The following is a 16,225-nucleotide window of genomic DNA, read 5'->3' on the forward strand; positions in this document are numbered from 1 at the left end:
TCTGCAAATGTTTTTTGCTTTCTATACTCATAAATCAAAATCTTATTTGCAAAAAAAAAAAAAAAGCAAGGGAAAATGTGCCTGGGATTTCCCTGTGGAATCACACATCTCCAATGGTTTTGAGGGACTTCAATTTGGCAGACTTTGATGCAATGGGCAAAATCTGTTTTTACAACTTTATGCACGTATAGAGAATACGCATATGGAAAATCTTATTCAGTAGCGGCCATTCTGCTTTAACACTACTTCTAGTAGTCCTTTAAAGCAGTGATCCCCAACCTTTTGACGCCGCTGCCCGGTACCGGCATCAGCTGGGCGCGCCCGGTCCGGCATCAGCTGGGCGCCGCCATCTTTTTGATGAAAAAGTGCTTCCGGTGAGGTCACGGAAGCACGTTTTCATCAAAAAGATGGCGGCGCGCTTCGTGAGCTTTTCCGGCAGAAATGGCTTTCTACCCGGAAAAGCTCACGAGCGCTGGCGCCGCCATCCTTTTTGATGAAACGTGCTTCCGGTGAGCTTTCTACCGGAAAAGCTCACCGGAAGCACTTTTTCATGAAAAAGATGGCGGCGCCCAGCAAGCCGTGGCCCGGTGGTTGGGGACCCCTGCTTTAAAGCAATGGTTTACTGACTTTGTTCTTTCAGAAGGAACATGAAAATATCTACTTTACAAAGGAAGATGCTAAAACTTTAGCCCTGATGTATGGCACTTGTAGGCAGCAAAATCCTCTGAATACTTCTCTATAGGTTACCTACCCAGGTTTTTTCACAAATGAATACTTCTAATAAAAAAACAGTGAAGGGGATGCTGCATACTGCAGAGCACTCTCTCTCCTTTTCAAAAGCATTTTCTCTCTCTCTCTCTCTCCCCTCCCTTCCTCCCCCCTCTCTCTCTACTGGACTGCCTGGACCTCATTTTTTTGCGTAGCACTTTAATCACTCTAATTTTCTAGAGAAGAGGATAAAGGTAAGTTTTATCTTCATGGTGAGATTCTCCTACATCTGGAATGCGTAGGGTGACACAACTTGCCACTTTGTTTGTGTGAAATGCATATTTTGTGACTTGCCATTACAGTAGCAGTGTTGTAAATAGAGAAAAAATATTTTTGATGTTCCCCATAATAACGTTTTAAAGTTCCAGAGTTACCCATCACTCCTAAAATGTGGGAGAATCATGGACTAAAATCAGACCACTATATCTGTTACATTGGGATCCACTAGATCTTTTATTTCTGAGTTTAATTAATGAGAGGAAGGATGAAGTTCCTCCTGATGTCCTTCATAGGTTGGATGATATTAGCTTCAGAAGCAGGAAATCCTTGTTGGCCATTGATATCTCCTTCAGAATGAACATATGATGGGGAAAATGAGAAATTGACATATTGGACAATCTGCATGCAAATCCCAAAATACAATGGAGCACCCATCTTTTTCAGTTTGCAATGTAAACACAATTTCCAGTTTTCAGGTAATCACAAATCAACAAAAGTTGATTTTCTTTCTTTTTTTAAATAAACTTTATTGTTCTTTTACTTTTTTAAAAAAGCAAAATATATCATAACATTAACAGTACTGTAGCATTGGTATTATACATAATTATCTCTGATGCATATTTACATTTATATACATTGTTATACTATTATATATATTTGTCTATAGTTTGCTTATTTTAAGTTTCTTTATTTTCTATTTACCTAGTTTCCAGCCAATTATACCATGTATCCCAAATTTTATGATATTCAGACTCTTCTTTATCTTTTAGTTTTCAATCTGTCCATTTCGGCACAATCTAAAAATTTTTGAATTACCAATTCGTCAGGGGAAATGTTATTATGCTTCCAACATTGTGCGTACGATATTCTAGCCGCCGTTAATATGTGTAATACAATATATTTTAATCCTTTTCTCATATTTCCTTTTAAATATTCCTAGCATAAATAACTCCAGTTCAAATTCTGTTTGTTCGTTAACAATTTCTTGTAACCATTGCCTTATTTTGGTCCAATACCTTTGGGCTTCTAGACAGGACTACCACATGTGGTAGAAAGTACCTTGTATCTTTTTAAATCAAAATCAATAAAAGTTGATTTTCAGTGCAATATAATTTGTTTCACAGGCTCAGGCTACATGAAGAAAAAATTATTAAGGACCGCAGGCACCACCTGAAGACCTACCCAAACTGCTTTGTTGCCAAAGAATTGATTGACTGGCTGATTGATCACAAAGAGGCCTCTGACAGGGAGACGGCAATTAAACTCGTGCAGAAGTTACTGGATCGTAGCATTATCCATCATGGTAAGTGAAAAGAATCAATGTTCTCAAGCTGTTATCTAGAAATGCTACTTAGGGCTTCTGAAAGATCTCAGGATACATTGAGTGCTGTAGTTTGGGAATATAACATGAAATCACAAAACTTAAATAAAAAACATCTGGAGTGTTTCATCCCAATTTCCTGTGTTTTATGTTTCAGTTTGTGATGAGCATAAGGAATTCAAGGATCTCAAACTTTTCTACCGCTTTAGGAAAGATGATGGGACGTTCCCACTTGACAACGAAGTGAAGGCTTTCATGAGAGGACAGAGAATATATGAAAAGTACGTTCCACGCACAGTAGGTGAAAAGGGACAGCTAGTCTTTCCCGCTGTTCTCTTTTGTTTCTGATGTTCCATTATGGATGTTGTGTCATATCTAGGCAAAAGATCAACGAGTAGTCCTTACTGTGTCTAAGTCTACATGGAGGGAAGTAAGCAGTGGAGTGTTACAAGGTTCCGTCTTAGGCCCAGTACTCTTCAATATCTTCATGAACGACTTAGATGAGGGAATAGAAGGGGAACTTACCAAATTTGCAGATGATACTAAGCTGGCAGGAATAGCTAACACCCAAGAAGATAGGCTCAAGATCCAGAGGGACCTTGACAGACTAGGACACTGGGCCATATCTAATAAAATGAAATTCAATATAGAGAAAAGTAAAGTCCTACACTTAGGCAAGAAAAACCAAAAGGACACATAAAGACTGGGTGAAACCAGGCTCAATAGCAGTAACTGTGAGAGGGATCTTGGAGTCTTAGTGGACAACCAGCTAAATATGAGCCAGCAGTGTGCAGCGGCAGCCAAAAAAGCTAATGTAATCCTAAATTATATTAACAGAGGGATAGAATTAAGATCAAGGGAGGTACTAATACCACTCTATAAAGCCTTAGTAAGACCACACCTAGAGTACTGCATCCAGTTTTGTTCACCACATTACAAAAAAGATGTTGAGACTCTAGAAAAAGTGCATAGAAGATTAACTAATATGATTAGAGGACTGGAGACTAAAACATATGAAGAACGGTTCCAGGAACTTGCCTTGGCTAGTCTAGTAAACAGAAGGTCCAGGGGAGACATGATAGCAGTCTTCCAATATTTGAGGGGCTCCCACAGAGAGGAGGAGGTCAAGCTATTTTCTAAAGTGCCTGTAGGCCAGACAAGGAATAATGGATGGAAACTGAACAAGGAGAGATTTAACCTGGAAATAAAGAGAAACTTTCTGACAGTGAGAACAATCAAGCAATGGAACAGCTTGCTCTCAGAAGTTGTGGGAGCGCCATCACTTGAGACTTTCAAGAAGAGATTGGACTGCCATTTGTCAGAAATGTTGTAGGGTCTCCCGCTTGGGTGGGGGTTGGACTAGATGACCTCCAAGGTCCCTTCCAACTCTGATTATCTGTTATCTGTTATGGCCCTTTTCGGAGAGAAGAGCGTTGGGACCAATACTTGCAAAACCACATCCAATATAAAGGAAATAAATTTCACAATAACAGAATAACAGAGTTGGAAGGGACCTTGGAGATCTTCTAGTCCAACCCCAGCACAAATGCCTGTGAGTTGCTCAGTAGCCAGGGAATGCCGATTAAGAGTTAACTTGTGCAGCTATAGAAATCAAATCAATCAATAAAAATAAGTTGCGGCGGTGATGAAATCAAGTCTAACCACTAGTGGGAATGGAATATAGTGGAACATAGATCTAGTTATACTTGCTCCTTGTTGTCCATCAGTGTTGCTTGGTGGGTTTGTTCAATGTTTATGGAGGCTCTTAGTCATCCAAGTCAGGGGTCTCCAACCTTGGCAACTTTAAAGACTTGTGGACTTCAACTCCCAGAATTCTGGGAGTAGAAGTTTACAAGTCTTAAAATAGCCAAGGTCGGAGACCCCTGATCCAGGTCATGGTTGTCCCAAAGGTGTTTTTTTCAAGAGGCAATCGGACTTTCTGTTTTTTCTTTGAAGATGTTTTTTCTTCTCATCCAAGAAGCTTCTTCAGCTCTGAAGAAGCTTCTTGGATGAGAAGTGAAACAGTTGCCTCTTGAAAAAGCACCTTTGGGATGACGGATTTTCTTCAGTCCCTGGAGCTTCTCAGAGAATGAAGGCACCTCCTTGGATTGGTGGAGAAGATAGAGTTAATTCTATGTAGCAGCTAAGTTGCCTGTCATCCAGAGGATAAACAGTCATCCACAAAACTGCCCTCCAGAACACTGGGAAATACCCTAGATATACCCTGGAAACTCTCTGCATCCATCAGGGGCCTGGGGCGGGCCACCTTAAACTGGCCCATCATTCCTACGGCAGCTGGTAGCTCCAATTAACGGCATGATCATGAGGAAGCAACCTGCCCATCTTTAAAACCCTAAGTGGATTCAAAACTGCATGCTAGAATATTGCTGTCCTGTGTGAATTCTCCTGTCCTCACCTGTGTTGTTTGGGTCCATGGTGAAGAAAAGTTTGAGAACCACTGCCCTATACCTTTTCAGACAAACAGTTGTCCAACCTCTTCTTTAAAATGTCCAGTGAAGGAATACTACTGTGTTTCCCCGAAATTAAGACCTTGTCTTATGGGGTTTTTTCCCACTAAAAAAGGCACCAGGTCTTATTTTGGGGGGATGTCATCCACTGACTCACCTCATTTGCGTGCGTCACCCCCGGCCTCCTTTTCGTTGTCAGAAGCCTTCAGGAACTACTTCTTCTGCCACTGGCAAGGCTGGCAGAGCTTTCCTGAAGGCCTCTGCAGCCAATAACAGAACTCTAGATCAATCCAGAGCTCTGTTATAGGCTGCAGAGGCCTTCAGGAAAACTTCGCCAGCCTTGCGGGCTGCAGAAGAAATGGGCTGGCAAGGGTATGCAAGGCCTGGCTACAGCTGTCCGAAGGTAGGGCAGCTCCCCCCCGCCTCCCCTAACTTATTTTTTACCCATGCACCCCGGAGTTAGGGTCTTAATTAGGGTTTATTTTGGGGGGCAGGTAGGACTTATATTGAGTGAACGTGTAAAAAATCAAGCTAGGACTTACTTTCGGGGTTGATTTTCAGGAAATTGTCAGACCTGGGGAAACTGAGAATAGGGAGAAACAACAGAAAAAGTTTTATTTTGACACCAGAAAGTGTGTGTGTGTGTGTGTGTGTGTGTGTGTGTGTGTGTGTGTATGGGGTGGGGTGGGGGAGGCAATCAGTTTAGACTAACACCAACGGCGACTTCAACTTTCATATGGATTGAAAAATACAAGAAAGAGGAGAGGCAGAACTAACATTTCTTCCAAACTTCCCCGGTGTGAATTTCTCAAGGCATTCTGCAGCGTTCCAGAGCGAGAGAGTAGAGCAGCTGAAATATCAGCAGGAGCTGGGCATAGCCATCCGATGTCGCATGTCCTTATCTGCTGATTTTAGAGGGGGAATCCTATTATAAATCAATGATTTATGGGATGACTGAGACAACCACAACACAGAAGAGATATTTTGTGGTGTTGGGGATGGTTTGTTGTCCGAGCTTTGTTTCGTTTCCAAACATTTCGTCACCAGTCTTGGTAACATCATCAGCGGTTGAAGTGTCTTGTTTAAGGTCTCTTCTGTTTTTATATGTCTTATGTGGTCAGTTGGTCACGTGGCTGACTGGGTGACTTCACCACCAGAGGTCCCTCACACGGCTTGACCTGTTGGTCACATGACACATGAGATCTATAAAAGCAAAAGAGAACTGAAACAAGATGTTTCAACTGAAAGTTCTGGTGATGATGTTACCGAGCATGGCGACAAAATGTTCAGAAACTAAACAACAAGCTTGGACAACAAACCACCACCAACGTCTACCACATGGCCTATAAATATTTTCCTCTATTTCTAATGTTTTGTGATGTTGAAATGTTTTTTTCATTTTTTTTTTTAGCTTACCAGCATGTTTTATTACTTTACCGCTTGTATATAACATCATTCTGAGTTGCTGGTTTGGTATGGGAAAACTGGGGTTAAGTACCATCTATGTCTAAAAGAATTAATATACACATTACTCATTAAATCGCATGATTTTCATCCTGTCCTAGCTCTTGTAGAATTTTTTTTTATTCTCCCAAGAGAAATATTATGCTAAAACTAGCAAAGGTTATGGAAGATAAATCCACAACATATCATTAACATTCAGAACAGAGGATTGCATGGGGAATATTGAATGTCATGCCAGATTGTTTGGGTCAAATAACAATGGAAGTAAATCATAATCTCTGTTCACAATAAGAGGCATGTAATTTTTGCTCAAGTTTTGCAGCTTGCTCGGAACATGGGTGCTGACATTTACTAGTAGTTGACATTTACTAGATCTGAGTAGTACAAAAGGTGAACCATTGTGTAATTGGGCAAATTAAACAGGAGGCTTTGGGACAATGCTCCCTATCTGAATAAGCAAAGGTCGCTATTTATGGAGTACCTTATAGAGAAAAAAAAAGTTGCATTTTGATTATCTGTTGCAGATGACGGTATTATAGCAATAGCACTTAGACTTATATACCGCTTCATGGTGCTTTGCAGTCCTCTCTAAGCGGTTTACAGAGTCAGTATATCATGTCAAAATGAAGAAAAAGGGAGATGGAAGCTGTACAGATTGTACATAGTGATAGATGAAGGGTTGCTTTTACAAATTACTTACAAATTGAAGTGTAGCTGTTTTTATTTAAATGTTCATAAGAACATGTGGAGGTGCCATTAAAGATGAACCCTTAAAGGTGATTGTCAGTGGTTGGTTAAGATCATCCTTTTATGATACCTAAACAAGTAGCTCAAGAGATACTACAAGTAACTCCCTTGTTATGTAGTCCCTATTTGGGGTAAGAGTCAGGGTGACTGGATGGAGCTGAGCATTTACTGGGTGAATTCCCTTCCTGATGCCCACCCAGAGTTCACAGCAGATTTTTTTTTTCTTTGCACCCTAAGAGAGAATCATCTGCCGCTACCTAGGATTGAACTCTCTACCTTCCAAGTGGGAGGTGAGCATCTTCAACCACTAGGCCACCACACTGCTCTCAAGAGATACTATGATATCAAACACCACTGAGAGATCTCTCAGCACAAAGGTGACCAGAGAGAGAGTTAAAATGAAGCTGGTATTGTTAATGATCAAACACATTGTGAATCATTTTTCTAATACTTTAAAAAACCTGCAAAACCTGTCTGAACAGCATGCTAATTGAAGAAATGAGAGAAAGTCATGGTTTGTTCTGAGATTACTTGATTCTTATTTTTATTTTGGAATCCTACCCAGACCTCCAGGAATGGCCCTGTGGTAGACATATGTTTATCCTCTGCTTCTTTTCAGTTCTTTCTTTTCTTTTTTTTTTAATGCCTTGAGCTGATTTTGTTTACAGTAGCCAATAAAACAATTTGTTCTTAGTGTTAGGGATACCAAAAATGAGAAGGCCTGCTGTGGTTTTGCTACTCTGTTTGTAAGCCACAAAGAAGAAATTGTTTAACAAAAAAGAGGGAATTAGGAAGGTTCATGGCCTCGATTTGAGTCAGATATTCCAATTTGTAATTTTTTCTAAAGGCGATTTGGAAGATGCTCTTTGCCCCAGTGACAGAATATAAACAGACACTTTTAAAGTGTCCTGTTCCTACCTCCTTGAAAAAAACACGACTTTATATAGTCCACCACAACCACAGCAATTTCTAACATCACTTGATGAAAGGGAAAGCTGGTTATTCTCTGTGTGGTTTTAAGACAAGCCAAATTCTGCAGCCAAGAATCCTGATTTCTGAACTCAAAATAAGTACATGGATATGATGGAAATGCTTGTTTAACTCATAGGAATTAATAAGCTTACTTGATCCAGAACTCAATAAGTAATGATTTGGAAAGACAGATATCTCCAAATACATTAACTAACAATCTATTCAACATTATACATCAGTTTAAAATCTTTCCCTTCTTAGTGGATTTTCCATGGAAGGTCGAAAAATTGAAGGTGTGTCCAAAAAACAGGGAAGAATTGCAACAGGATGAAGACGATGGCTGTTGGACTTCCAGAAAATTATGTGCATAAATTGGATTAAAGTCAACATCTCAATTCAAAACATCCTTTTTCAAACCATTTAATCTTCAAATCCAAGATTGGCTTTTCCTGTTTCCTGCTATTTGTCAAGAACCAAATAAGAATTCTTTCCCAGGCATACTATTTTGGCTTCTCTGTAAGGGGGATTGAATGTAGCAAGGCTGATGGTTTTGCAGTGGTGGTATTCGACTGGTTCTGCCCGGTTCTGGAGAACCGGTAGCGGCGATGAGCAGTGGAGACCGAACTGGTTCTCTTCGCTGCTCTGTGGTTGGCCCACCCACCCACCCGGGCTCCCATGCTCACTTTTATGGCCAGAATTCAAAGTGCAGCAGAATAGCGCTGCGCGGCAGCTGCTGCAGTGACCACCATTGTGCAGGCTTGCAGGAGGCAAGTTAGAACACCTCTGTGTCTGCGCAAAGTGCGTGTTTGGTGCGCGTGTGCACACAAAGTGTGTGCATGCGTGCAAAACGCGGCCACCAAGCCACGCCCATCGAACCGGTGGCAACTTTATTTGAATACCACCACTGTTTTGCACTCACCATTTGGTAAAATGTGGTTTGCTTTTTCTTATGCCAATGGAGCAGAGGTGGTATTTAGCAGATTCTGACCAGTTCTGGAGAACCGGTAGTAGAAATTTTGAGTAGTTCGGAGGACCAGAAAATACCATCTCTGACTGGAGATTTACAGTATCCTTTTCCCTGCCACGCCCACAGAACCAGTAGTAAAATATTTTGATTCCCACCACTGATATGGAATATGTAGTATTGAACTCTAGACCTGTCAGGCGCAAACAACCAGAACCACTAGTGAATAGCTAAAGTCAGTAACTTTATTTCTCTATCACCTATGTTACAGGAATTTCCCCATACTTCTTGCCTTCCCTGGGAATGACTAGATAAGGCTTCATGGGCCTTGAGGGACGTATCTGTACTTGTTTCTAATAACTATAGCATTTGGTTAATGGCGCCACTGCAGTTGCTATTATAACTGATTTGAGCCAGTTTGGTGTGGTGGTAAAGGGATCAAGGACAACTCGGTGTGGCCAACCTGCCACAGCCAGCTCACTGCAGCCAATTTGCTTCAGGACAAGAGTTACACTAATATCGAAGAAATGATGGAATAAAATAATTAAGGAAGGAGAGACAAGGAGAGACAAAATGAAATGTGAATGACAAAAATTTAAATATTTTAAAAATTATTTTAAATACTTGAATTGAATTATTGAAGGGAGTTGTCCGGCAGTGAGTTGGCCACAGCAAGTTGGCCATGGTGAGTTGGCTGCACCAGTGGTGGGATTCAATTTTTTGTTACTACCGGTTCTGTAGGCGTGGCTTGGTGGGCATGGCAGGGGAAGGATACTGCAAAATCTCCAGTGAGAGGGTGGTATTTGCCAGTTCTCCAAACTACTCAAAATTTCCGCTACCGGTTCTCCAGAACTGGTCAAAACCTGCTGAAGACTACCTCTGGGCTGCACCAAGTGGGCCACACCAAGTTGTCCCATTCTGGTGGTAAAAGCATCCAGCTAAAAACCTGGAGACCATAGGTTCTAATCCCCATCTTCAACATTAAGCCAGCTGGGTCATTGTCTCTCAGACTTAGGAAGGAAGCAATGGCAAAGCACTTCTGAAATCTTGCCAAGAAAACTTCAAGATCTTGTCCAGGCAGTCACCAGGAGTCAAAATTGATTTGAAGGTGCATGTGCACCCACACACAGGCACATCTGATTCAACACTTTTAGAATTCCATTATTGCTTTCTTTTTCAGTTCTGATCCATTGATATCTTACAACTTATTAATTGGTTAGCAAATGGCTCTATATCTGAACATTCTCTGTGGTGTATGTGTGCCCTATTTCTTTCAATTACATCAGGAATGGGCATTATAGTCCACTTTGTATAAACCTTCCCGACTTTCTCCTAGAAAAAATCTCTTTTAAGACCAAATAAAATAACTGTTTTCTGCATATGAAGAACAAGGGTGGGCAACTATAGTTCTTTTGCGATCTGTGGCTGTCAAGTCAATTCCCATAACTTCTGAGCTAGCCAAGGTTATAGAAGGGCCATAGTTGTCCACCCCTGATTAAGAGCTACCTCTCCCAGTTTTAAAGTACTGTAGCAATCTCAATTCTGCTTCCCCCTGGACATAACCTTTAACCAAATTTATCAGTTTTGATTCCATCAGAAGGTTCTAGACTACTGGAAATTCTTATTTCACCTTTCAGAAAAAGCAATATTTCTGCTGGTTGTATTTCTCTCTGTGGTTAGGCAACATAACTAATGATGTCACATTTTAATAAATCTTGCTAATTAATCGGGAATGAGATCAGACAACCTACACCCAGTAGCCATGATCTCAACAGCTTCTATAACACATTGATGTTTGTATGTTTGGTTTATTTACAGTAACTAAAAAGCATATAAATTTAAAATCAGAACAAATTACAAGAAAACAGAAGGAAGGAACTGGGTCTTTTCTCCCAACAACCACAGAATCAAGTTTCCATTCCAAAATCTCTTTGGAAAAGTTTATAGTGATGCCAATGAATAAAAAAGATAGTGACTCACCTGTTGAATATTGTTTCTATTTGGCACCTTTTATTCCTCTCAAAATTCCAGTTCCTCAACACCATCAATATTACAAGCACATCAACTAGTAAGTTTAATTTTAATTATGAGACTGATTTGCCTGCTGGGTTTGTATCTGAACAACAAATCCTCTCATTGTGTTGTATTTGGTAGTTCCTGTTACCATGACATAGACCAATAACAAAAGGTGATGATAATAACGATGGTGACAATTGCTCTTGTGCTGATATCCTTGAATAAGGATAATGTGAATAAAAGACAGATGTGGATGAGGTAGCTTTTGACAAGTGTGTGCATGTGAATATATTTTCCATAGAATTTTTATTATTATTTATTTATTTGTATCCCGCCTTTATTATCTTATTTTGTTATGGTTCATGGCACAGTCATCCAGATGTTCAGACTGGATTTGGCATTTTTATTCACCTATCAAGTTGTTCCCAAGGACCTGGAATAGGTAGATGTTGATGTTAGAGGATGTTAGAGAATGTAAGCTGTTTGGAGTAGAGCTGCATTTTGCAATTGACTGGTTGTGAATTTGTCGGTGCTGGTGCTGTTCAGGTGTTGCTCTGGTTGTTTTGGGGTTGCACCAAGGTGCCTATTACTATTGATATTACCTTTGCTTTCTCTTGCCATAGTCATTGTTGTTGTCGTCATCATCATGGATTCTTTCCTAATATTTTAAGATTCTTTCTTAATACTTTACTATTTTTAAGGGAGTAACATCGAGTATCTAGAACTAAGGAGAAATTTCCTTACAGGGAGAACAATTAATCAATGGAACAACTTGCTCCCAGAAGTCGTAGGTGCTCCAACATTGGAAGTTTTTAAGAAGAGATTGGACAACTATTTGTCTGGGATGGTATAAGGTCTCCAGCCTTGAGCAGGAGGTTGGATTACAAGACCTCTGAAGTCCTTTCCGGCCCTATGGTGGTTCTTCTTCTTCTTCTTCTTCTTCTTCTTCTTCTTCTTCTTCTTCTTCTTCTTCTTCTTCTTCTTCTTCTTCTTCTTCTTCTTCTTCTTCTTCTTCTTCTTCTTCTTCTTCTTCTTCTTCTTCTTCTTCTTCTTCCCTGCCAACCCTTCACCTTCTATTTTATTATTCAGTTTCAGTAATAGAAATATCACTCTAGTTCTCCTATTTCCAGGTAAAATTAATCTGTATTTAGTGGCTTAGAATCTTAAGATCCTAAGATGTTGAGACTCTAGAAAAAGTACAGAGAAGAGCAACCAGGATGATTAGGGGACTGAAGAATGGTTACAGGAACTGGGCTTGGCTAGTCTAGTAAACAGGAGGACCAGGGGAGACCTGATAGCAGTCTTCCAATATTTGAGGGGTTGCCACAGAGAGGAAGGGGTCAAGCTATTTTCTAAAGTGCCTATAGACCAGACAAGGAATAATGGATGGAAACCGAACAAGGAGACATTCAACTTAGAAACAAGGAGAAATTTTTTGACAGTGAGAACAATCCACCAATGGAACAGAAGTTGCCCTCGGAAGTTGTGGGAGCGCCATCACTTGAGACTTTCAAGAAGAGATTGGACTGCCATTTGTCAGAAAAGGTGTAGGGTCTCCTGCTTAGGCGGGGGGGGGTGTGTGTGTTGGACTAGATGACCTACAAGGTCCCTTCCAACTCTGATTATATATTAAGAGTTATCCTTTGTGTTCTGTACAGTCATTAACATACTCGTAAACGCCGTGTGGCGATTGGCCCAGGCAGCGCGGCGATCTGATTGGCCGTTTTAGCAAGACCGCACTAATTGGCCGCTCCCCGAATCCCCGCGATTGGTGGAAACTAATCGCGGGAGATTCAACGGGTTGTTATTGGCAGCGACCGCCACGTAAGAATAAAGGCCGCGCTTTTCCCTTCCCGAGGCCGATCTCGGAGACTAAGAATGAATAAAAGAGCTGAACCAAGTCACGGGCTCCGATCTCTTTTTCCTTCCGGCCGGACACGACACTGGCGACGAAGGTGGGATCCGACATTACTGATCCCCATCATCCACGTGTCCTAGGGAAGCGCGACCGGCGAGATGGCCAGCATCGTACCGCCCGCACTGCCCTTTAACCCAGCTACCGAGGATTGGGAATCGACACCGGACCGATTCCTAATGTTCCTCGAGAGTAGCAATCTAAAGGATGCAAGCGGGCAGAAGAAAAGCGGTTTTCTCACACACTGCGGGCCGCGGTGTTCCAAATGGCGCCCTCGCCAGAGTCAGAGGACGTTAAACGATGGACTGGGCCGATCTCGAACCATTGCTCTGAAACCACTCGCTCCCGCGTGCCCACCCTCATCCGGCGGCACGACTTCTACCAACGAGACCAACGAGCAGGCGAGAGCATCCGCAATTTCATGGCCGATCTGCAGAACCTCGGAGGCATGTGTGGGTTCACAGACATGGACGAGGCCCTCCGAGACCGCGTCGTCTTAGGACTCAGAGATCCAGTCCTCCAGAGGCCGACTAATGGCCAAAGCGACATCGCTCTGGCCGGCGTTCTCGCAGACGCCACCGCTGCCGAGCGACCCGGAAGTCAGCGGCCCGAATGCGGAGACCCGAGCCCGGGGGACCGAAGCGCGACCTCCGAGGCAGGCACGGCCACCGAAATGCGTCCCGAAGCAAGCCGCCGAGACCACCACACACCATGGCGACCTCGACTCCGCCTCCGACACCACCGACGGAGAGGAGGACGTGCACCGACTCAGACGGACCGAGATCGGCATGATCGAAGGATCGTAAGTCGAGAAACCGTGCGCCGGATGCGGAGCGACCACCCTCGGTCGGAATGCCGGTTTTGATGCAATATGCCGGCACTGCGACAAGAGAGGCCACATCGCCAGAGTCTGCCGGCTCAAAAAGAACCACAGCCGCGGCGTGAGACGACTACGACCGGAGGCAAGATGGCCCCCGGGCCAGGGACCGCCAAGCCGGAAGCCGAGGAAGCCAAGATGGGCGGGGACGGCGAGGCGGCGTGAACCCGACGAAGAGAGGACACCCACCCAGACGGTCGTCATCGGCCCTCCTCCAACCCAGACGCCCGCAAAGTTTACGTGGAGGTGGGCATCGAGGGGCGAACCATGCAAAATGAGGTGGACTCCGGCTCCTACCTCTCCATGATTGCATGGCGGAAATCAAGCGCCTGGTGCCCGCCATCAGCAGAGGGGTCTGGAGAGCCAAAGCCTGATCATCAAGGACTACCAAGGCAATCGCATACCGGTAGTCGGGACAGGCAAATTTGAGGTAACTTTCAAGGCGGACAGCAAGGCTTCCTCTGACGATCGTGGACCGAGACCGCCCTAGCCTTTGGGACTTCAGTGGTTCGCGCTCCGCTCGGGATCGAAGTGACGGGGAATCGACCACATCGGAGAGGCCGATTAGGAAGAACAGCTCGCGAGGACTTCCAGGAAGTGTTCGACGGCACCCTAGGCAAGTACCGAGGGCCCCTATCTCATTCAGCCTAGACCCCAGCGTCCCCCATCCGTTTAAAACCGCGGCGAGTGCCATTGCACTGCGACCAAAAGATTGATGAGCAAATAAACAAGCTCGTCAAGCAAGGGGTCCTTGAGCCAATCGACCACGCCGGTGGGAGACCCCATAGTCACCCCCGTCAAGCCCGATGGGTCAGTAAGGATCTGTGGGGACTATAAGGCCACCCTCAACTGCGCCTTGCAGCAAGCGCCTACCCCGTCCCAGTGGTACAGCACCTCCTACACTCACTGGGGGAGGCAAGGTCTTTCATGGCTCGACCTGGCACAAGCCTATCAACAGCTACCGGTCGGCGCGGAAGCGGCCGGCGCAAACCATAGTCACCCACCGAGGGCATTCCGCTTGTTTACTTTACAGGGGGACTGGGTTGTTATTCCGGGAAAAATTACAGGGAAAGGTTTTAGAACTGTTACATGAGGGCACCCAGGCATCGTCAGGACGAAGGCCTTAGCCAGAAGTTACGCCTGGTGGCCAGGGATGGTTTCAAGCAGTTGAGGCCTGGATGGCAGCGTGCAACAGATGCCAGGAAACCAGACCCAGCCCCCGCCGCCCCAATCCTGGAATGGGAAACCCCTAGGGGACCATGGTCTAGGATCCATAGATTTTGCCGGACCCACAAAGGCCACACTTTCCTCATCACGGTGAAGACGCTTACTCCAACTGGCTGGAGGTAAGCAACATGAGAGAGTCACCACCACGGAGGCCATCACCAAAGAACTCAGCAAGCTGTTTGCAACCCACGGCCTCCCAGACGTCCTCGTATCCGACGACAGGCATTTAATTTACCTCGCTAGAATTTGAAAAATTCTTAGCGGAGCGGGGGCGACACGCATTGACAGCGCCGGCACATCCGGCGAGCAGGAGGCGGAACAGATGGTTCAATTTACAAAAAAACAATCCAGAAAATAGAAAGCAGAAATCCAAGAAAAAAATAAATAAAATGCTCTTGATACAACACATAACCCGAACACAACAACTAACAAAAGCCCGGCAGAACTATTAATGGGGAGGAAATTAAGGTCCCCATTAGACAGACTGCACCCACATACAACCAGAAAACCCCCAAACTCCTCAAGCAAAGACCGGACATTTAAACCAGGCGACACAATATACGCAAGGAACCCTACCGAGGGACCCACTTTGGATACCAGCAACCATAACACAAGTAACAGGTCCCGCTCGTACCGATTGCAGACAACCGACGGACGAGCATGGAAGCGACACATCGACCAATTAAGGTCAAGAATAACCACGGAAACACAACCAACACGCAAACAGACACAAACACATTCCCAGAAAGGGACCCCAACACAAACCAAGAGGGAGGAAGACCCCAAGAACCAACCCACACCAGAAAGAAACCAGGAATACTCACCTACAGAAGCCAGCTCGAAGCCTCACCAGGAAGAAACAGCCAGGCCAGCTCAACCAGCCCAGAAAGACCAGGCGGGAGCAACGACTACCGCAGCTCAACCAGCCCAGGTAGACCGGGAGGGAGCTGCGGCGAAAGGCCCGGCTCACCATTCCAGGCGGTTCCATCAACGGGGCAGAGAGCAACACAGAACCCGACCGAACCGGCCGGGAACCAAGCACCAACTAACCTGCGCAGGTCAAATAGGCAAGTGCGTAGCCCGCCTACTACGGGACTACTTTACTTAGGACCAAACCAGAGGGGAGGGTATTCTGTACAGTCATTAACATACTCGTAAACGCCTGGCGCGGCGGTGATTGACCCAGACGCGCGGCGATCTGATTGGCCGAGCGAGTCGCACTAATTGGCCGCTACGAATCCCCGCGATTGGTGGAAACTAATCGCGG

The 16,225-nt window shown here is 44.2% G+C and overlaps 1 protein-coding gene across 6 annotated transcripts in view; it reads left to right on the forward strand.

The window, feature by feature from the left end:
* DEPTOR (DEP domain containing MTOR interacting protein) overlaps positions 1 to 16,225 on the forward strand; it is a 96,652-nt gene that overhangs the window by 28,119 nt on the left and 52,308 nt on the right. For all 6 annotated transcript variants that reach the window (XM_087962153.1, XM_087962154.1, XM_087962155.1 and 3 more), the window contains exons 3-4: positions 2,112 to 2,290; positions 2,466 to 2,589. In XM_087962153.1, coding sequence (XP_087818279.1) covers positions 2,112 to 2,290; positions 2,466 to 2,589 — 303 coding nt within the window. The remainder of the gene's footprint in view (positions 1 to 2,111; positions 2,291 to 2,465; positions 2,590 to 16,225) is intronic.

This window comes from Notechis scutatus, chromosome 3, assembly GCF_049901735.1.
Source record: "Notechis scutatus isolate UNSWTSFEM ecotype Mainland chromosome 3, rNotScu1.2, whole genome shotgun sequence".
Classification (NCBI taxonomy): domain Eukaryota; kingdom Metazoa; phylum Chordata; class Lepidosauria; order Squamata; family Elapidae; genus Notechis; species Notechis scutatus.